The following is a 22,001-nucleotide window of genomic DNA, read 5'->3' as shown; positions in this document are numbered from 1 at the left end:
CAAAATCAGATTGGAAAGCTGCGGCATCATCTAGTAACGATGAAGATGCACCCGACTCTGACCCAGCAATCTCACTCTATACACTTGCACACAGCCACCGCGATACAGTTACGGGGATGTTCAAAGCAGCACCGTTTAAATATCAAGAGACTGGAAACACACTAAAGGTTTATGATCAGTAAAATGAACAAATAAATTGTGCTTCACCCACATACTAGAATTCTATGCATACAAGAATTCTATGTAAAAATGCATCAATTACAGCTATATGAAAACACGTGGACAAATCTAAAGAACATGATGTTGAGTGAAAAAAAGTCAAATCACAAAAGAATATATCACTATGATTCTATTTACGTAAAGGTGAGAATTAGGCAAAACTAATAAATTGTTTCCAGCTTACTATATTTGTTTGTGTTTGTGTCTCTAAAGAAAAGCAAGTAGTGATAAACAAGAAATTCAAGAGAGAGGTTACATTTTAGGGTAGGGAAGGGCACAGAATTGAGGAAGGGCATACAGTGTGGGCTTTAATTTTCTATGAGAAAGGTTTTAGCAAGTTAGGGTCTGACATTTAATCAAGGACAACACTGAAAAAGCATGAGTTAACATACCTGTGATATAACCTTCTAAAGCCTTTGGCACCAGTGATTTAGCAAGTTTCAGATCCTCCAAGGAGCACTTGCCTGACTCCAGGCCAAAGGACATTCCCATCCGCTTCAGCACTTCTATGTCATCATGAATCTCAAAGGTATTGTCAAAATTAAAAAGATATTCAAACCTGCATCAGGAAACAAAGTTAGTGTGGGGTTTTCTGCGGTATTGGGGAGGTCTGAATAGTTTTGTACTCTGCATATTCAATAAAAGAATGAGGACCTAAGCTCAGCTACAGTACTAGAAATTGTTACCGTTTAGGGCAATGAGTCATTCTGCTGGGTTCAGAAGAATGACATCTCAAATAAACCACTTGCCAATTAAAACACCTTTCCTGTGACAGACAACAGGAGTCCATAAATTTCAGCCCTCATTAAGCTGTGGCAAACTGGAGACAGAAATTTTGGTCTAAATCTAATACTTTTCAAAGCTGTCTATAACTTTGTCACAAAAGATAAAATATTAAGGAAGCCTTCCCATGTAGGCATTTTTCCAAAGTAGATTATACAGGTGGCCAAAAGACACATGAAAAGATGCTCAACATCACTAATCGTCAGGGAAATGCAAATCAAAACCACAATAAGATATCACCTCACACCTGTCAGAATGGCTATCATCAAAAAGACAACAAATAAATGCTGGAGAGGGTGTGGAGAAAAGGGAACCCTTGTGCACTGCTGCTGGGAGTGTAAACTGGTGCAGCCACTACGGAAAGCAGTATGGAGGTTTCCTCAAAAAATTAAAAAAAGAACTACCATACTATCTAGCAATTCCACTTCTAGGTGTTTACCTGAAGAAAACAAAAACACTAATTCAGAAACATAAAGTGCACACCCAATGTTCACTGAAGCATTATTTACAATAGCCATGATATGGAAGCAACTGAAGTGTCCATCAATAGATGAATGAATAAAGATGTGGGATGTACACACACACACACACACACACACACAAACACAGAGGAATATTCCTAGTCAGGCATTAAAAAAAACAAACAAAAACCTTGCTGTTTGCGACAACATGGATAGATCTAGAGGGTATTACGCTAAATGAAATAAGCCAGGCAGAGACAAACAAATATCATATGATCTCACCTATATGTGGAATCTAAAAGATGAAACAAATAAAAATACATTCATAGAGAACAAATGGGTGGTCGGTTGCCAGATGGGAGGGGCTGAAGGTGGTGGGTGAAATAAGTGAAGGGGATTAAAAGGTACAGACCTCCAATTATAAAATAAGCCATGGGGATATAATATATAGCATAAAGAATATGGTCAATAATATTGTAATAAGTTTGTACGGGGAAAGATGTTACTAGACTTATCACGGTGATCATTTTGTAATGGATGCAAGTGTCAAATCCCTATGTTGTACACCTGAAACTAACATAACATTGTATGTCAACTATACTTCAATAAAAACAAATAAAGCAAGCAGTCATTAACAAAAAAATAACGCAAAGAAAGCCTTTCCAATTTAACATCTAACTTTCCTACTATGAGTTGGCCTAACTAGGGTTGAGGAAAAAGCATGTTGGATGCTTACTTCATTTTCATGAGTCAAGTGTTAGCTACATGATACCTTAGATGAGCAGAAAATGGAAGACTTTTCACAAACTAACCAACCCCCAAATCCTGTCTTGAGGGCCTAAGGAGTAAAAACGCTGCAAGAAAAAAGTGTCGTATATAACACACAGCACGTTTCCGAACGTTTCTGTAAAATACCAAATCAGGATGCCCAGCTACCTAGCACAGGCTTTCAATAAAGAGGAGACTGTAAGAAGAAACAGTCCATCTGACTCCCAGGCTATGCCCTGGGGCACCATCACCCAGAGCCTCAGCCCCTCAGGGACAGAGTGCAGGCGAAGTTCTGGGACAGTGGTGGGCTTACGTTGTCACGAAATTCTATTAAAGTCACGCAAGGGTAAAACTTTTTATGCTAGATCTTAAGGGCAAAATTTATAACTTAAAGCAAAATGCCACATTTAAGTAATTTGAAGTATATGAATTTAAATAAGGACATTAACAGAAATTCAGAAAAAAAAGAAACCACACAAAATCTGGAGTGGATGCCTGCCCCAGGGGTGACTTCAGGCATACGTTAAAAGCTGAAGGTTTCATAAATGTAATCATCATTGTGGGAAAGCCTCCTGGCTAAGGGGAAAGGATTGCATCACCAAAGTAACTGAAAGACCAGGCTTTTGCACCCCACCCTGAATAACAAGCTCCTACAAGCAGCTCAGAGCCTCCTTCCCTCCACTCAGGGGAGGGCGAGGAAAGGGCACGAGTCAGTAACCACCCAAGAAGGACAAGAATCCTTAATTCCCTTAGGTCTCTGGTCCCCACACTTTCCTGCTACTCTTTTAGACCTCAAAGATTAACCAAAGAAGAGAATTTTAATGATTTCCCACAAAACAAGAGACTAACTAGAGAGAATAACTAGAATTCTAACAGTTTTTCCCAAAAATATGTTAACCATTCTCTAGAATTCTCAGATTTATGAGAATATGTCACAAGTCCTTGTAGACACATGTTTCTGTAAAGAATTTTAAGTGTGTGAATAATAATACATCTACCATTTAGGCTGGTCCTTTATGAATTTAACATCTGTAAACCAGCAAGTTAAATACTATAATTCTTGTTTTTACAGAGGAAGAAATGAGATCTCAGAGAAGTTAAGAAACTATACAACTAGAGGAAAGATTGAAAAATGCATCTTCTGACATCACAGCCTGCACGGTCCCTACTATTTCTACTTGTGTCTATAGGCTTAATTACCAAATACTCTAGAAATCCCTGTTGTTTCTCTTACTCTTCTTTTTTTTGGTTCCTTCTTATTTAAGTGACCCATAATCTCTGTATGCAATCAAGACAGGGAAGCAACACCGCCAGAGAAAAGAGTGGGAGAAACCAGGAGTGGTAAAGCCCCACGGTGATACAGTAGCTCTAAGAGGCTCGAAGTTCCAGTCCCCAGGACAGTTCTAGGCTACGCCTCTGGCACCGATGTGGTTACTGAGCCCTCTTTTGCTCTCAAACGTGTCCCAAATTTGGATGATAAGTTATATGCTGACTCCTTGGAAAAGTAGCTAACATTTACAAAGCACTTTCCATGAGTCAGACCTCTTAAGAGGCATAATCTTATTTAATCCTCACAGCAAGGCTAAGGAAGTGACAGAGGCCCCGGCATCATCCCCATTTGTTCTTTGGACACAGAGCTTTTGAAGCAGTTAAATGCGGGAGCCACAACCCACACTTGTGTCTGCCTCACTCTGCACCCTATGCCCTTAACGACCTCGATACTGGTCATGGCCTGAAGACCACTACTGTTTTCATGAAGGGTAAAATAAGTTAAAAATAAATTCTGTATTTTGAAAACTGCTATTTCTCACTTACTGTGATAAATATTGCCATCAATCTTAGTTAAAGTGAAAAACATGCTGGTGGGAATGTAAACTGGTGCAGCCACTGGAAAACAGTATGGAGGTTTCTCAAAAAATTAAAAATAGAACTATCACATGATCCAGCAATCCCACTTCTGGGTATACGTCTAAAGGAAATGAAATAACTATCCTGAAAGGATATCTGTACTCCCATGTTCACTGACTGCAGCATGATTTATAATAGCCGAGGCATGGAAACAACCTGTGTCCATCATCGGATGGGTGGATAAAGAAAATGTGGTGTATTTAGAAAATGGACTATTCAGCCATTAAAAAAAAGGAAATTCTGCCATTTGCAATGACACGGATGATGGACCTTATATGTGGATCTTAAAAACCAAACTTATAGGTGCAGAGAACAGACTGGTGGTTGCCAGAGGTTGGGGGTGAGTAAAATGAATGAAGGTCATAAATAGTACAAACTTCAAGTTATAAGATAATAGGAAAGCAAGCAAGCAGAGAAGGCATCTAGCACTTTCATGTCTATTCATTCATTATAAACAGAAGCACACTCAAATACGATATAGCAAAACAAACAACTGCTTTAGTGCCGCGTGCTGATCTCAACTATTTCCACCATAAATGACAGTAATCACTAGTGAACCTACCTTGTCCCAGACCCCAGTGACGCTCTACTTTACCGCAGTGACTTGCCCAGACTTATACCATATACGTGTACATACGTGCACATCCTGACTTGGGCACCAGTATGCCTGTAGCACTGGCAGCACAGTGCCAGGCTCAAGAGAGGGGCCTGCGGAGGGTGAATGTGGAAGCAAGCGCTAGTAGATGACAGCACTCCACGTTTGAAAAGCTTGTTTCATGAGCCCCAAGGAAGTTAGCCTTGGTGCGCTCGGATAATGGGTACAACCTTCTTTATTTTGCAAATGATAGGAATCAGGTTAACAGAAGGTCAGCCCCGCCCTCTGCCGCTGGCTCTCCACTTACTTGTCACTTGAGATGCTGCAGTCTATGACTGTTTTTCTGCTTGTATTGATGATTATAAATGGCAGCTGAATGGTGGAGTTCAGAGCTGGAGGGCCCTGGTTCTGCTGTTCGTTTTGCCGATTTCTCTGTACCAGGTTTTTGAAAGCGATTTGCTGTAATGATCAACAAAATTACCCGTATAGTTATTTAACGTGGATAAGTGAGTTGGAACTAAATGAATTAAATACATTTAAAATATAGTTTAAAATTAGAGCATTTAAAGAGGCCCTTCACCTACGAGTTAATTAAACATTTAAGAAAAAAGATGAGAATGATCCAACTCAATAAATATATTTCGAGGGAAAGAAAATATACATTTAAATGGTGTCTAACATATCCTATCACAGAAAATGGGACCCATGGTTTCCATCAAGCATAGAAACAGGATCTTACAAATCTGGGAGAGCCAGTGGCACCTACAACTCTTCTTAGAGTGATACAGCAACAGATACAGTGTTTATCTAACACAGACTCCTGAGAGTTTAGGGTTAAAAATATGCCCCTTAGATTGTCTAGCCCAGAAATATGCAAACTTTATAAAGCCACAGAATGCTTTCTTCAAATGAAATCTTCTGGGACACCCACTGTTTATAAAACAGATCAAAGCATCCTTGCTCTGGTTGGCTGCACTGGGGCTGAGTCCTGAGTCCTGCCAGCTCTGCCCTCATTCACCGCTTAGTTCCTTCACAGAACTTCTAAGCATCTTTAGGGCACAGTTCGGAATCTAGTCCAAGCCCCTCCCCACCTGATATCTTCCAGATGAGGGAACTGAGGCTTCGCATTGATTATAAGGTATATAAGGCCTGAATCTTTACAATGAATTTTGCTGCTACTTTTAAGTTATAACCATTAATCAAAAGTCAAAGAAAGAGACCCTGCCACACCCTTTTATTTTATTTAAAAATTTTATTTTATTTATTTAATTTTGGCTGTGTTGGGTCTTCATTGCAGTGCATGGGCTTCTCATTGTGGTGGCTTCTCTTGTTGCAGAGCATGGGCTTTAGGCGCACGGGCTTCAGTAGTTGCGGCACGTGGGCTCAGTAGTTGTGGTTCGCGGACTCTAGAGCACAGGCTCAGTAGTTGTGGTGCATGGGCTTAGTTGCTCTGCGGCATGTGGGATCTTCCCGGACCAGGGCTCGAACCCGTGTCCCCTGCATTGGCAGGTGGATTCTCAACCACTGTGCCACCAGGGAAGCCCCTCACCCCCCTTTAAATAAGGCAAACGTATCTCAGAATTCCACAGCTAGAAAGACCTTACGCAGCCAAAGTCTTTCATCTGCTTGTGGAACAGATACTGGCTTAAAAAGCTCCTAAAGTCACAGCCTTTCAACCCTTCCATCAGCGTGTTCCCTCTTCTCACCCAGTAGTGACGCATTTAAATTATTTTCTATGTTTTAGCAACCTTATCCTACGAGTGTTTATTTTAGGTGCTGGGCCTTAACTGAAGCTTGATTAAGATTACTGTCATCTTAAAATGGCTGGGTGCTATCTCCCTAGAAAGTAAACATTTACTCTTTTAAAATGCACAAAACAGAAGGGAAACCAATTTATTCTAGCCCTGACAGTGTGTCCAGAACCATCACTGTCAACACCATTCATTACCAAACATTACTTAAGTCATACTTATTAATTTGTTCTTTTCTGCTGCTAACGAACTAAGGCTATTTTATATTCAATGCTTAGTTCACTTAATAGAGGAAAAATATGCTGAAACTGTAAAACTGGGAAAAAGAATTATACGTTTGAATACTTCTGCCTAGCTTCCTTACTCTTCTAGAAAAAGCATCTTGGAGACACCCCCATACTTTTCCTAGCTTTGTGGTCCTAGTGCCATGGGAGGGCCTCGGTAGAGGGTGGCATATAAACAGCGGTAAGTAAAAGTTCTTATATATGTATGATTCATTGTTAAATACTGTGTACATTTAATAGCATCGAAGATTTTTCTTGAGCTTCCCAGGTGGCGCAGTGGTTGAGAGTCCGCCTGCCGATGCAGGGGACACGGGTTCGTGCCCCGGTCCGGGAGGATCCCACATGCTGCGGAGCGGCTGGGCCCGTGAGCCATGGCCGCTGAGCCTGCGCGTCCGGAGCCTGTGCTCCGCAACAGGAGAGGCCACAACAGTAAGAGGACCACGTACCGCAAAAAAAAAACAAAAAAAAGATTTTTCTTGTGCAAAGCACTGTGAATACAGATATAAAGTTATTTGGATAGTAAAAAAGAAAAATCATTTCCCATTTGTTTTGGACTGAGTTCCTTATTTTTTGCCCTTTGATTTCCTTCAGCCTTTCGTTCTTTTCCGGGCTCATTAACATCTATTTCAGAGGCTAAGCAGCTTCAGGTGTATTCATTCATTTTGCCCTGCATTAGTAGCTCTGGAAGAGATTTACTGGCTGGAAGGGACAATGATACAGACAAAAGCAGGGCATCTAGATTATCTGTAGGCAGAAGCTACTCACACCATTCCTCTCCCACATCACCAAGGACGAAAGGGTGCCATGTAAGTAAAAGTGACCTGGGTCACGTGACGTCAGCAGCTGTGACCTTGTTAAAAAAATTAAGCTAGCTTAGCCGCAGCGAGGCAAATTTTTCCTGTTTAGGGACAACTTGCTTAATTTTACGAGGAAGAAATAAGCTATATGTCTACCAGGAGATTAGAAGTTATACTTGGGGTTTCACTTTAATGTTTAGAGAGACTTGCTTTTATAAATGTTGACAGCTAGGTTGTGCCTGGGTTGAAATCTTCCATAAACATTTACTTTGAGAGACAGCAGAGGAAAAGAAACTCAGGACTTTTAAAAAAAAAAAAAAAAAGCAATGTTCATTGTATAAAGATAAACAGGGGAAAACATATTCCAGTTCATCCTCTGTGCTGGCCATCTAGGGATGGGAAAGCACCACATACATGAGGGCGATTTTGCCCAGCGCAAGTCTTTCTGATAAACAGATAATTACAGGCATACTGATAAACAGGTTTTTATAATAACATATGCCAAAAATCAAGCTCCAAAATGTTCCATGAGGGTTTTGAGGAAATGTGAGGAAGGCCTAGCACAGGGTTTCAGGGTCTGTGAGTGGGGAGGGAAATACTGCAGATGCTGCAGGGACAGGGACGACAGAGAGGCAGCCGGGGAAGGTGGCGGCGAGGCAGGCTAGGTCTCTCAGCAGGCAGAGCTGTACGGGGAGCAGCACAGGAATAAACTGTCAGCTTTCAAGTTTTGTTTTTCTTTTAAGCTGCAGAATGCTCTCTTCCAACAAAGCCTACTTTGGAAATCCAGTATGAAAAATACGTAAGACGCCTGCTCCAGAGGTAGTTCCCATAGGGGCCAGTGTGAGCTGCAGACACAGGGTAGCGAGAAGGCGGTGCCTAATGAGGAGGGAACATCTTGGCGGGGCTGCCTGCGTCGCGGGAGCCTCTGTCCCGTCTCCCCTGCCCCGCTTCCTCCCCTCCTTCCTTCCCAGACCACGCACAGCTGTGGAAGGGCTAGCGGTTTTCTCCTTCCTCTCTGATGTGTACGTAAAATGTGAAAAACGAACAAAGAAATACACGTCTAGAAAGTGAAAAACAAAAATCTGGAACATGTAGGAATACTTAACCTATTCTGTCCATGAGACAAAGTGAGTATTTTAGGGGGGAAAAAAATGTTACAATTATTTGGTAATTTATTGCTTCCTTTATTTCTGAAAAGTAGATTACACCAAAAGTGAAATAGGACCTATGGTTGTTCAAATCCACATCGATTTCATGATTGGTTGAAAGCTTTTCATATAAAGATAATTTGCTGATTAAAAACAAAAGTATAAAGACTCGCTGGCTCATTTTACAAAGTTTTTCTGATTGGACTGAAAATGACTCGCTGTACTGCTCAAAGTGAATTTTTACACCAACTGACAATTACCAAAAATAGAAAAAAAAAAGGTCCATCTACCCTGTGATTTGACCTCACATGATTTTATACAAGGCCTCTACGATATTTTTTTAAATTACCCAGATTCTAGACAGTTATCAAAAAAAAGCATAAATACAGGGATCCTCATTACACTATAAAGTTTAATTTTCCTAAACAGAAATGCATCTTCAGTTTTGGTATTTCACAAAGCTTTTTATGTTATAATGTCACTTACAGATAATAAGTATTACAGGTGGATTAGATTGTTTTACTCAAGGCGCCTAAAATTTAACTAGCCTTATTCCTTGATGTTCCAAATAAGGGCTAAAATAATTTCTGTTCAGAGTAAGGGTAAGAGTCAAAAGTAAACTGTTGCATAATATGTTCCACGTTAGAGCTGCTGTGAGGCCCCCTGATGTCGGTGGGGCGGGCAGGTCGTGAGCACGGTGATGAGCTCGGGCGTGGCAGCGGCTGCCCTAGCAGGGCCCCACCAGATTCTCAAAGGCACCCAAAGCAGAAAACGCTGACTCAAAGCAAGTAAGGGGAGAGGCAGAGTACAGGCAGGGAAGGTAACGAAACACACCCCCGCTTTTTTACCTGCAGGAGAAGTTCCTGAAGCTGGGCCCGCTTCTGCTTTATCCGTTCTATCCGCCTCTGCTTCTCGATCTTTAAAACACAGGTAACAAAATAGCATGAACATATGCAGAGTAGAAAGTACTGCTTGCTTTTCAGGTCCCAGTTCTGAGATATCGAGAATTTTCCTTAGAGACACTCAACCCGTTTTAACGAACATAAGTAAAGGCAAATCGCACCTTCTGGGTTTGGGTGAGCACGCAGGCAAGACAGCAGAACTGTGGCAACTGCCATGATGACAACCATCCCCTGAGTGAACACTCGCTTTGCAGTACCTGTTGCTATTTATTACAGAAGTACTTATCAGAGTAGCAGCTAACACGTGGTGAGTACCTACTCTACTTGCCAGCACTCAGCTGAGCCCTGGACACATGTTCTCTTAATTCGTCTTCACAAAACCCTAGAGGTAAGTACTGCTGTTACCCCTTCTGCAGTAAGGAAATGGAGGCACAGAGAGGGTTAAGTAACTGCCCAAGGTCACACAGCTGGTGAGTGGCAACAGCCAGGATTTGAACCTAAGCCACCTGGTTTCAGAGACCCTATTATTAATTCCTTTGCTCTATGAACTGCCAAGAATGAGGTAAGATCTCATTTAAGATCTCCGTTTAACTGCCTTTTAAACAGGCACAGCTGCTAATACAGAGAGGCTACATATTCAATACGAAATCCCTACTTGTTGTAAGAAACATGCTTATGGGACATATTTCCCAGCTTCAAATAACTATTATTTTCCTCACTCTCACAGCTACCTAGAAAACATATATTGGGGTCTGAATTTCCCGTAGATGAATTCCTCACTGTGTCTTTGGGCAAAAGCCAACGTCATCTAATAAGACATCTTTCTTATCTACTCCAGCAGCGTATTTCTTTTTCTTTTTTTGTGGGCTGCGCCTTGCGGCATGCAGGATCTTAGTTCCCCAACCAGAAGCGCGGAGTCTTAACCACTGGACCACCAGGGAAGTCCCATAAATATGTTTTGTTTGTTTGTTTGTTTGGGTTGCACCGCGTGGCTTGCAGGATCTTAGTTCCCCAACCAGGGATGAAAGCCGGGACCACAGCAGTGAGAGCGCTGAGTCCTGACCACTGAACTGCCAGGGAACTAAGCAGCGTCTTTCTTGTTTGCTCCCCATCTAGTCTGCAGCGAGTTTCTCTCATGGTGCCTTCTAACCACTACCACACTTGAGTCCTAAAACACTGAAGACCCACTGTAGAATCTGTGCTCTCCCCCATTTGAAAAGATGCTGCAGGGGGTTCCCCCTGTGTCTGAGGCTGTGACAGGGCAGCCCCCACCTGCCCCTCATGCTCTGCACCCAGCCAGGCCAAGCTGTACTGACGCTGCCTCTAAAACACTTCTGCAGCCTCACCGCCACAGCCAGAACTCAGCCCCTCTCCAACCCACCCGCCCTCACCTTCCCTCCTCACCTTCCTGTCAGTTCAATTCCAACCCACTAGTAGAGTGACCCTTTAGAACACATGCCCTCAGCTCTCGTCCTTATCATTCTCCAGCAGCTTCGGTTGTTTATAGGATCAGGTCCCTACTGCTTTAGCACTCAGAAACCTATGCCCTCTCTCCTCGCCTGTACCCTGGCCACACCCACGGCGGGCACGCCCTCTTCAGCCTGCCTCAGCCCAGGCGGTGCCTCTGCCTGGAGAGCCCTCCCTGCCCTAAACCACTTGGCAAACTCCTACCCCTCCCTCAGGACTGAGCACAGGGATTTCTTTTTCTTGGTAAAGCCCTCCCTTAGCTACCTTTCCAGAGAATCTGTACATACTTCTTTCACAGGTGTCATCACATTTCTGGTTAACTCCTTTTACATTTCTGCTCTCCTCAATTAGTATGAAAGCTCCTTGGGGTCAGAGATTTTGTCTCGTATAATCTTTGTTTAAGCACATGGTAGATGCTAACAGATTACTGCTTACTGAGTCTTTGCTATCGGCTTAATCTTACTGGTAATTAATATAACCCTCAAATTTCACTCTATCAGGAGGAGAAAAAAGGACATATCCACCGTAGCACATGAAGAACATTATTCTAGAACTTCTGATGACTGCCTGGTTTCTCCCTCCATCCACAAGTCTAATAATACCAAAATTTTTTGATTTGCTGGAGGGAAAAAGGGACGGAAAAAACCCACAAAATCAACCATATTCACCTCTAAAGCTGTACTCAGCCTTGGTCTATTACCTTTCATGGCCACGACAGTAAAATTATGTCAAATCAATTTAGAAATAGTATGTCAGGACACATGCTCACTTAGGAAAGATTTTGTCTAATGATTAAACCTAACAGAATAAACAATGTTTTGGCATACATCATCCAAAAATTCGTGTAAGCTGAACATTCCAATAAGGATTTAAATGAAATACCATACCATTCTGTTGCAGATTCTAGAGTCAAAGGTTAAATACAAGAAATAAACAGCCAACTTGATCCATTTTTTTGGATGGATACAGCATTTCATCAAATAAGATAGCATTTCTATCACACGAGTCACCAAACATTTATTAGTAGACTGCTCAGAATGAAATTAGAATAAAATAAAGATCTCCAAGAAACAGTAAAAATCAAGTCATTTAATTTCTCTGTCCCTCGGTTTCATCAGGACATGAGTCAGACTAGACCTCTCTAAATCTCCTTCCAGTTCTAAAGTTCTACATAGAAGAATCTGCTAAAAAAAGGCACAATATACATGAACGAACAATTAGGAATATTTTAATACTATGTGATTACATCTCTAAATTAAAATGTCTCTGATGTAAAAGAAAGCAAACTACTATCTGTAAACAGATTTTCCTCACTTACCTCCAGGTTCTGACATTCCTGAGCAGAATTGGTAGGCAAGCCGATCCACTTGATTTCTTTTTTCTCCTTTGAAATTATGTTCATTGCCATTAGCACATTTAAAGCATCATAAACTCTTCGCCTAATGTTCTTCTGGTCATAAGCCTGCTAAAAAATATTTTTATTGAGTGATAAATTTTAAAGGTTAAGATACAGTCACAGGATATTAGAATATTTAATTAGTATTATTATAGTATCTTCAAAGACCTGAAAGAACTGCACACCCAGTGAAAGTATCCTTCAAAAGTAAAGATGAACTAGATACTTTCAAGCAATCTAAAACATAAAACAATCTTAAAAATAAAGATTATGTTACCAACAGATCTAAATTAAACAATACTAAAGGGCCTTCTTTAGGTAAAAGAAAGATAATCTAAGATGGGAGCTTGGAGATGTAGGATGGAATGAAGACCAACTCTAAAGGTAAATCTCAATACTCACTGTATAAAACATAATATCTTGTAGAGTCTAGAATATATATAGAACTAATATACATGACAATAATAGTATATATATGAGAAAGGCATAAGGAAGTTAAAGTGGCTAAGGCCTTGCAGTGCCTAGGAGGATATCAGACTTTGAAAAGTCAAGGATCCATGTTTTTTTGCGTTTTTGTTTTTGCCGTACGCGGGCCTCTCACTGTTGTGGCCTCTCCCGTTGCGGAGCACAGGCTCCGGACGCGCAGGCTCAGTGGCCATGGCTCACGGGCCCAGCCACTCCGCGGCATGTGGGATCTTCCCGGACCGGGGCACGAACCCGTGTCCCCTGCATCGGCAGGCGGGCTCTCAACCACTGCACCACCAGGGAAGCCCAAGGATCCATGTTTTAAGCTCTAGTAAACGTGCTTCTCAAAATGTGGTCCATGCACTAGTGCTGATCTGTGAACTATTACTAATATACAATGGAAATAGTGAACTTGCACCAAAATATAATCACACAGATCACTATACACACTGTTTAGTTCAGCTGACTTTTTGGGGGGGGGGAGGGGCGGTTAGCAAGACTTTCTTAATGAAGGAAACTGTGTTAACTTACATTGTGGAAAAGCCCCTTATCTCACTGTGCACAGGTGGGTCATATGAACCAAATCCAATCAATCCATGAAAATAAAGGATGGTGGAGCACTGAATCAAGTTAAATATAGAACTAAACTTAAATAAATGGGAGATTTAAGTTATAGAACTGAATGTAAATATTAGAAATCCTGACACTGTAGAAATAATAATAATAAAACCACAAATATCAGAAGGAGGCAGCAAAGGAAGTCTGCTGATCTCCTCCTCTTTGATACTGGAAGGGGCATGAATTCAAAGCAGAGGAACTAAGTAACAATTTTGGCACAATATATTCATTTAAAGTCATAAAAACAACAATAATAATAATAGTCTTTTAACAACTGCCACTAATCAATCCGAATCCTGTGGCAGAGGGGAAAACTGGGAGATGGGAGTAAATAATAGGCATATTGATCTATTTTTCCCTCCATAATCAACAGATACTGGTCTGTAGGTGATAACTTAAGAAATAAAATACTGAAGTTACTTAAAGTTGTAAAAAAAAAAAATTAAAGAACTACAGACTACAAACCTTCCAAATTATCAGAAAAAAAAAAAAAGCAGTGAATAAACAGAAAAAAAAACCCAACCCTTGCTTATATTCGGGAGTGAGGTGGGTAGTTAGTAAAAATGTATGTATGTTAGATGTTGAGAAGTGCTGGGAAGAAATGCCTCATCGTAGTGACACCTGAGTGAAGATTCGGTGGAGAGGAGAGGGAAACCATATGTACCCCTAGCAAAGAGTATTCCAGGCAAAGGAAACAGCAAGTGCAATGGCTTGATTAGGAGCATATCCACGAAATGTGTGGCTGGAGTGTAGTAACTGAGGGAGTGGATAGTAGGAGATGAGAGGTAATGCTGGGCCGGGTCACACGGGGGCTGGGAGACCATTTAGAGAACTCTGAAGCTCACTGAAAATCAGAATGTCATACACTTTTTTTTTCAAGTGCCCAGGGAAATTAAAGGAAAAAGAGATCACCACATAATGGCTCACAAGAAAAATCTCAAAGCAATCCCCCCAAAAAGGAAAAAGTTCAAATCACAACTTCTGATCATAGGTAATAAAGGTAAAAATTCATGACAATGAACAAAAATTCCTACCATCTGGAACTACAAGAAACTTTTCTAATGCAATTCTTAGGTCAAAGAGGAAACTAAAACCAAAGTTATAGAATATCTAAAGAATAACATATCGGAATCAATGGGATATGGCTAAAGCCATGCACAAGAGGAAAAGTCGGGACTTCCCTGGTGGTCCAGTGGTTAAGAATCGGCCTCCCAATGCAGAGGATGCAGGGTTCGATCTCTGGTCAGGGAACGAAGAGCCCACATGCCGCAGGGCAACTAAGCCCACACACCGCAACTACTGAGCCCACGCACTCTGGAGCCTGCGTGCCACAACTAGAGAGAAGCCAGCATGCCACAATGAAGAGCCTGTGCACTGCAACGAAAGACCCCGCATGCCACAACGAAGATCCCACGTGCCACAACTAAGACCCAATGCAGCCACATACATACATACATACATACATACATAAATAAATGGAAAAGTCACAGCCACAAAGACTTTCATTACTAAACAAAGATAATAAAAGTAAATAAAGTATACATCATAGTCTGCAGGGTAGAGAAATAACAAAAGTAACTTCAGGAAAGAGAACAGACTATTAAATACAGATAAAAACAGAAATCAACTGCAAAACAGGAGGTCGATACAAACAAATCTAAGAGATGTTTGGGTTTTTTTAATTTTGGAAATATAATTGCAAATAATTTTGAGAGCATGGATGAAATGGAGGATATTCTAAGAAAACATAAAATACCAAACTGACTCTTAATGGAGAAAGCAATTGTAAACAGACTAATCACCAAAAAAGAAATGGAAAAAGCTATCTAAACTCTACCCCCCACCAAGTCACCAGGCCTAGATGGCATCTCAGGTGATTTCTACAAAATTTCAGGGAACAGAACTAGACATCCAATGCCATTAAATCTGTGATAGAGTAAAGAGAAAGAGAAAACCTCTAAATTCATTTTATAAAGCCAGCATAACACTACTAATCAAAATTGCGAAGATGGTACCGAACTGCAGTCGGGCGCCATGGAGGCCTGCGAGCAGGTCCAAAAGGGGCCCTTGAAGCTGAAAGGTGTGGCAGAGCTCAGCATGACCAAGCAGAAGAAAAAGGACAAAGACAAGGCAAAACGCCTGGAAGCGATGGGAATGAGCACAAAGAACAAGGAGAAGAGGTGTGGCCTGGAAATGTGGACCTCGGCCCAGGTGGCCTTGGAGGAGATGCAGCAAATGGAGAGGACCCTGAAGAAAGCATCCCAAACCCACAAACCGAGAGCAGAGGACTCAACACAGACCTGGACACGCTCACGGAGCACTGTGACATGCCCAGCGTCAGCTGGGAAAAGTAGCTTCCCTGCCCCAGGGTATGGGGTGGCACGGAAGGGAAGCAGAAGGCAAAGCTGGGGGTATGTTTGGTGCCTTTGGTATTTTCCAGAAACATTCTTTTACACACACCCTTGTGTCTTCTGCTGAGACAGTGCTTTTCAAAGCAGTGTGCCCTCATTCCGGACTTGATTAAAGTAAGACTGTCCTTTTATTCTATTTTGATTTCTTGGTAGCACACAGGAGGTAAACCATTTTAGTTTGGAATGGGAATTTTTGCAAGTTTATCCAGAGATTAAGGTTGTTTCTGGGTAAGTGCCATGGAAGAGTGTTTTCACCCCTGAGCTGCATCTGCCTCTTTGACAGCCATCCAGCTGCCTTTGCCTGCGTGAGGCTGACTCCAGAGGACAAGGAGCTGATGCCAGGGCAGCCTGCAGCATGTACACCCCCTTCGGGCCCTGCATGGGCTGCCCTGCCAAGCTCCCTCTAGCTTGGGGCTTCTGCTCTTCCACCAAGAGCCTGGGGAGCCTTCAGTCACCCTCCCCAGCCACCTGGCCCGTGAGACAACGCAGCCTGGGCAGCAGAACAACTACCTAAGGTGACAATGGAATATACCCCTTGTCCCTTTCTGAATCTGGGCCAGCTCGTAGCCTCTCCTCCCAATACTCCATTCCCGACATGTCTAGTGAGTGTTGCCAAGGCAGACACTGCTAATCGCGTACAGCATTCTTTGTAACAGAACTCAGACACAGTTTGCCTCCCTACTCTCAACGCTAAGATCGACGTAGTTCCCGTATTTATTCAGACTTGGCACGTTAATGTGTTTGGCGTTCCTGGCCTAAGGATACCTCAAGGGTGATGGGACCAAGGCGGCAGAGTCCCAGCACCGACAGACATGGGTGCAGTCAAAAAGGAGGACCCAGGTTCTGATGCTGGAGAACCAGGAACTTTGAAGGCCTACGTGTACTCACTGGATAGGGATCAAACTGCATACGCTACTGGGAGAAATGTCTGTATTGACAAAGACACTGAAAGAATAACAAAGCCAGAAGAGAAACCAGTCTGGGACTCATGTGAACTGCAGAATAAAGGGAAAAAAGTTATTAAAAAAAACAGCAAAGATGGTAAAAACAAAAGTAAAAACAACCCTCACCAATCTCATTCATTAATACCAGTGTAAAAATCCTAAAATTCCAGGAAACTATCCAGAGTTTGATTAAACTCAGCATCCATTCCTAATTGTTTTAATTAAGAAAAAAGAAATAAACATTCATTAAAAAATTAAGTTATGGTTACTATCATCTCAAAATAAAACCTTTATCATAATTAAGGTTGCAAAACTACAAATATTTCTACTGTCAAGAATTAAAGACTCAAAATGACTACAGTTACTACTATTACTTAATACTGTTGTGGAATACCTATAGTATGACTACATTTAAATAAAATGCAAACTGATTTATAATGATAAAAAGCATATCAGCAGTTGCCTGGAGATAGAGGGAGAGGGAGGGATGGATGACAAAGGCAGGAAGAACCTTTTGGGAGTGATGTAAATGTTTTGTGCCTTGATTATGGTGGTGATGACACAGGTGCATACAAGTGTCAAAACTCACTGAATTTTACACTTGAAATGAATACATCTTATTGTATGTAAATTATTCCCCAACAGATAAGGAAAAAATAATTTAATTGCACACTTAAGACATGTGTATTTCCCTCCCTGCATGTAATTTTATCTCCATTTTTAAAAAGTGAGAATGATTTATACGTGCTAAAAAAAGAGGCTCTAAGATAAATATTGCTAAGAAAATAAAATTAAAACTGAAGCATGCAGGCTTTCCTGGCGGCACAGTGCTTAAGAATCCGCCTGTCAATGCAGGGGACACAGGTTCGAGCCCTGGGCTGGGAAGATCCCACATGCCGTGTAGCAACTAAGCCTGTGCGCCACAACTACTTAGCCCGTGTGCCACAACTACTGAAGCCCACACGCCTAGAGCCCATGCTCCACAACAAGAGAAGCCACCACAATGAGAAGCCCGCGCACTGCAACGAAGAGTAGCTCCCGCTCACAACTAGAGAAAGCCCACGCACAGCAACGAAGACCCAACGCAACCAAAAATAAATAAATAAATTTTAAAAATAAATGACTAAAATAAAATGAAGCATACAAAAGCATAATCACATTTGTGTTTACAATAATAAAAGAAATAAATTTTATTATATATATATGCATATAGAATGTCTGCAATGATACTCGGGAATCTGGTAATAGTGAAGAGTGCCTTTGGGGAGGCAGATTAGGGTCTGTGGTAGAGGAGAGATTTTTTATTACATACTCTTCGGTACAAGTGAATTTTTATAAACATGTTCATGTAGTATTTTTTCAATTAAAAACGAGATACAATTTTCTTATTGACTTAGACATGGAAGAAACACTAAAAGGCTCAGCAATGTATTTGAAGTCATTCAAATATAAAAAGCATGTTTTTACAAAGTATGTTTCTTCAATAACCCCCAAAGACATTTAAAAAATACTTGTCCATCTTTATGTTTAAATAAATAGTAAAAGAATTCCTTCTAAGACAAAACAACAAAAAATCAAAACAACAAAATTCCCCAAGACAATTATGAAACCCTCAAGTAAAGGAGGAGTTGGGGATTCCCTAGCTTGTCCGAATCCCCGAATTGACACAGACAACCCAGAGAGGGACACCGCTGCATCACTCATCACAGTCAATGTCAAGTGCATGATCTACCTACCGAATCGGCTGCCAGATGGTTATTGGAATTGGTGAACTCGGACACCAGCTCATCAGCTACTTCATTATATGATGTTGTGCCTTTCCGCTGAACTTTCTCACACACTTTCATTGAAAAATGTCTCAAGCCTTTTCCATTTTTATCTCCTTTTTTGCTTCGTTTGCTAAAAGAGAAAAAAAAATTATACTCCATTATACTTTAGAGATTTCCTTTACAAAACGTAAAATAATGTGAGAAGACAGGAATTTGATCAATTTTTCATTGAATTAGAGATAAGGAAATGTTTTAAACTTAATTTTTGCCTTAAAAGCCTAATAAAGTGTAAAGCTAGAGTGCTTTTCTATGCCCACTCATTTATTCAATAAATATTTACTGACCAGTTACTTATTATTATGTGCCAGGGACTGTTTTACACATTGGGAGAAGATCCGTGAAAACAACAGACAAAAACTCTGCACTTGCAGAGTTTATATTCTCAATACTTATCATTTTTTATTCTATATATGGTGCAGCTTTTTTTTTTCCACCTAAAATTAAAAATACCACTGTTCTCAGGTTCAGTTATCTACTCAATTTTCAATCAGAGGTCATTGGTATTAATAACGAATCTACATCTTCGGTTACCTTAAGTTAGGTTAATGCCTAGGTCTAACCTTTGATAACTTAATCATTAAAATTTCAGGGGCGCAGTTTAGTTCTACTAATATCTGAGTACCAATTATATAATAGGAACTGTATTAGGGACTATAAGTACAAAAATGATAACCGAGGCAAAATCCTTTCCCTCAATGAGTCTTGAGGCCGGAAGAGAGACAAAACAGACATATAATGACAGATAATTCTAATATAATAACGTAAGTGCCAAGTCAGAGTTATTCACAATGTTCTATGGGAATTGGGAAGAGGGATATCTAGTCTAACTGGAGGAAGTCTTCCTGGAGTAAGAATCAGTGAAAACATTCAACAAAATGAAAAGGAAATCCATGGAATGGGAGAAAATATTTGCAAACCCTTTATGTAGTAAGTGGTTAATATCTAAAATATCTAAGAAACATCTACGACTCAATAGCAAAACAAATAACACAATTAAAAAAATAGGCAAAGGACATGAATAGACATTTCTCCAAAGAAAACATACAAATGGCCAACAGCTATATGAAAAGGTGTTCAACATCACTAATCGTAAGAGAAACACAAATCAAAACCACAATGACATATGATCTCACACCTGTCAGGACGACTATTATTAAAAAAAAAAAGATAACAAGTGTTGGTGAGAGTGTAGAGAAATTACAATAGAACCCTTGCACATTGCTGGTGGGAATGTAAAAATGGTACAGCTGCTATGGAAAAAAAATATGGAGGTTCCTCAAAAAATTAAAAATGGAACTACCATATAATCCAGCAATCCCATTTCTGGGTATATACCCAAAAGAATTGAAATCAGGATCTCAAAGAGATATATCGGTCATGTTCATTGCAGCTTTATTCACAATAGTCAAGATATGGAAAACTCATAGATGGATGAATGGATAAAGAAAATATGGGGGGGTGTATGTATATATATATATACACACATACACACTGGAATATTATTCAGTCTTGAAAAAGAATAAAACCCTGCCATATGTGACAACATGGATGAACCTGGAGGACATCATGCTAAGTGAAATGAGCCAGTCACAGAAGGACAAACATTGCATGATTCCACTCACATGAGGGATCTGAAATAGTCAAACTCACAGAAGCGGAGAGTAGAATGGTGCCTGCCAGAGGCTGGAGGGAAAGGGGAAATGGGGAGTTTGCTATGCAAAGGAACCTAGACTTTATCATATTCCATCAGTATAATTATATTCGTTTATAAGTTATTTACATGTTCTACTGTGTTATGTCCATTAAGAAATATATGCTAAATGTACTTTTCAAAAGAATAAGGACAGATGTCTACTTTCTTTTTCCCACACTCCCAATCATCTGTGTAGTACTCACTGTGGTCACAGACTACTATTGAAATACTGGGATGCCACTAAATGGTATTGAGTGGGGGAGTGGCCTGGTGAAATTATCAGTGAGGCAGAGATTCTGGCAGCAGAGTAACTTATGAAGGGCAGAAACAGAAACAGGAAGACCTGTTGAGAGGCTACTGTAATAGCCCAGGCAAGCAGTGCTGAATTTCAGGAAACTGGTAGGACCGGATAAGAAGAGATGGATTTGCAAAAATGTTAAAGATAAAAACCAGTGGAGGACTTCCCTGGTGGCGCAGTGGTTAACAATCTGCCTGCCAATGCAGGAGACACAGGTTCGATCCCTGGTCCAGCAAGATCCCACATACTGCGGAGCAACTAAGCCCATGAGCCACAACTACTGAGCCTGCACGCCAAACTACTGAAGCCCGCATGCCCTAGAGCCCACACTCTGCAACTACTGAGCCCGGGAGGCACAACTACTAAAGCCCACGTGCCTAGAGCCCGTGCTCCACAACAAGAGAAGCCACCGCAATGAGAAGCCCGTGCACCGCAACAAAGAGTAGTGCCCCGCTCACCGCAACTAGAGAAAGCCCGCGCACAGCAACGAAGACCCAACGCAGCCAAAAAAAAAAAAAAAAAAAAATCAATGGAACTAAATGATTGATCGATGTGGATTGTAAGGAAGAAGAAATAGGACAATGATCCTTAAAAGGAGGGGTCATTTACTGAGATCAAGGAGACAGGAATGAATTCATGAATTCCATTTTAAACCTTCTCATTTGCACTGTCCAGTACTCTAGGTGTAACCCACATGTGTCTATTGAACACCTGGAATGTGCCAAGTCTGAATTGGGTATGCTGTCAGTGTGAAATACACACTGCATTTCAAAGACCTTCATGAGAAATGAAGGTAAAAGAGCTCATGTATAATTTTTATAACTACATGCTGAAATATATTATTTTAGATATACTAGATTAAATAAAAGATATATAATCAATTTCACATACTTCCATCTACTTTTTTTTTTTTTTTGGTGGTACGCGGGCCTCTCACCGTTGTGGCCTCTCCCGTTGCGGAGCACAGGCTCCGGACGTGCAGGCTCAGCAGCCATGGCTCACGGGCCCAGCCGCTCCGTGGCATGTGGGATCTTCCCGGACCGGGGCACGAACCCGTGTCCCCTGCATCGGCAAGCGGACTCTCAACCACTGCGCCACCAGGGAAGCCCTCCATCTACTTTTTAAATTGGCTGCTGGAAAATTAAAACTTACATGTGGCTTGTATCACATTCTATCGGGCAGCAATGATGTTGAGTTTGACATGCCTATAGAACATCCAAATGGGTGTATTCAATAGATAGTTGAATATATTAGTCTACAGCTA

The 22,001-nt window shown here is 41.1% G+C and overlaps 1 protein-coding gene and 1 pseudogene across 14 annotated transcripts in view; one reads left to right on the top strand and one right to left on the bottom strand.

Moving 5' to 3' along the window:
- Window positions 1-22,001, bottom strand: part of TFDP2 (transcription factor Dp-2) — a 172,427-nt gene that overhangs the window by 10,916 nt on the left and 139,510 nt on the right. For 10 of the 13 annotated variants that reach the window (XM_079922942.1, XM_079922940.1, XM_079922936.1 and 7 more), the window contains 5 exons: window positions 18,654-18,816; window positions 12,402-12,548; window positions 9,563-9,631; window positions 5,042-5,193; window positions 612-778 (listed from right to left, as the gene is read on the bottom strand). In XM_079922942.1, the coding sequence (XP_079779068.1) occupies window positions 612-778; window positions 5,042-5,193; window positions 9,563-9,631; window positions 12,402-12,548; window positions 18,654-18,816 (698 nt within the window). The remainder of the gene's footprint in view (window positions 1-611; window positions 779-5,041; window positions 5,194-9,562; window positions 9,632-12,401; window positions 12,549-18,653; window positions 18,817-22,001) is intronic. The other 3 variants (XM_079922941.1, XM_079922944.1, XM_079922938.1) reach the window with 1 other exon arrangement.
- Window positions 15,525-16,516, top strand: LOC307186933 (protein FAM32A-like; annotated as a pseudogene). Its single transcript has one exon. The product of its transcript is annotated as a protein FAM32A-like (transcript).

Source organism: Stenella coeruleoalba, assembly GCF_951394435.1.
Source record: "Stenella coeruleoalba genome assembly, chromosome: 5".
Lineage (NCBI taxonomy): Eukaryota > Metazoa > Chordata > Mammalia > Artiodactyla > Delphinidae > Stenella > Stenella coeruleoalba.
The sequence above is the reverse complement of the archived record's forward strand: the minus strand, read 5'-3'. Positions and strand labels throughout refer to the sequence as shown.